The following is a 437-nucleotide window of genomic DNA, read 5'->3' on the forward strand; positions in this document are numbered from 1 at the left end:
GGAGAGGTGGCAGCGGTCTGGGTCCGCGTCAGCCTGTGCTTCATCACCGCCACCATCCTCACCCTCGGCACGGCTTCCTCCCCCGGTGGGACTGCTCACCATCGTCATCCTCACCATGGCCATTCTCACTTCATCACGGCTTCCTCACCATGGTCATCCTCACCATGGTCATCCTCACCATGGCCATGGTCATCCTCACCATGGTCATCCTAACCATGGCCATCTTCACCGTCAGCATGGCTTCCTCCCCGTGGTGGAACTGCTCACCATGGTCATCCTCACCCTCACCATGGGTTCCTCTCTGTGGGACTCCTCACCATGGCTTCCTCACTGTGGCCATCCTCATCCTCAGCACAGGTTCCTCACCATGGCCATCCTCACCTCAGCATGGCTTCCTCCCTGTGGGACTGCTCACCATGGTCATCCTCACCATGGCC

At 59.7% G+C, this 437-nt stretch overlaps 1 protein-coding gene across 1 annotated transcript in view; it reads right to left on the minus strand.

Annotated features, from left to right (window-relative positions):
- Positions 1-238, minus strand: part of CLK3 (CDC like kinase 3) — a 12,081-nt gene extending 11,843 nt beyond the window's left edge. The window contains exon 1 of the mRNA XM_031055928.1: positions 149-238. Within this exon, the coding sequence (XP_030911788.1) occupies positions 149-238 (90 nt within the window). The remainder of the gene's footprint in view (positions 1-148) is intronic.
- Positions 239-437: the final 199 nt, after the last annotated feature.

Source organism: Geospiza fortis, unplaced genomic scaffold (assembly GCF_000277835.1).
Source record: "Geospiza fortis unplaced genomic scaffold, GeoFor_1.0 scaffold171, whole genome shotgun sequence".
Taxonomy (NCBI): Eukaryota; Metazoa; Chordata; class Aves; order Passeriformes; family Thraupidae; genus Geospiza; species Geospiza fortis.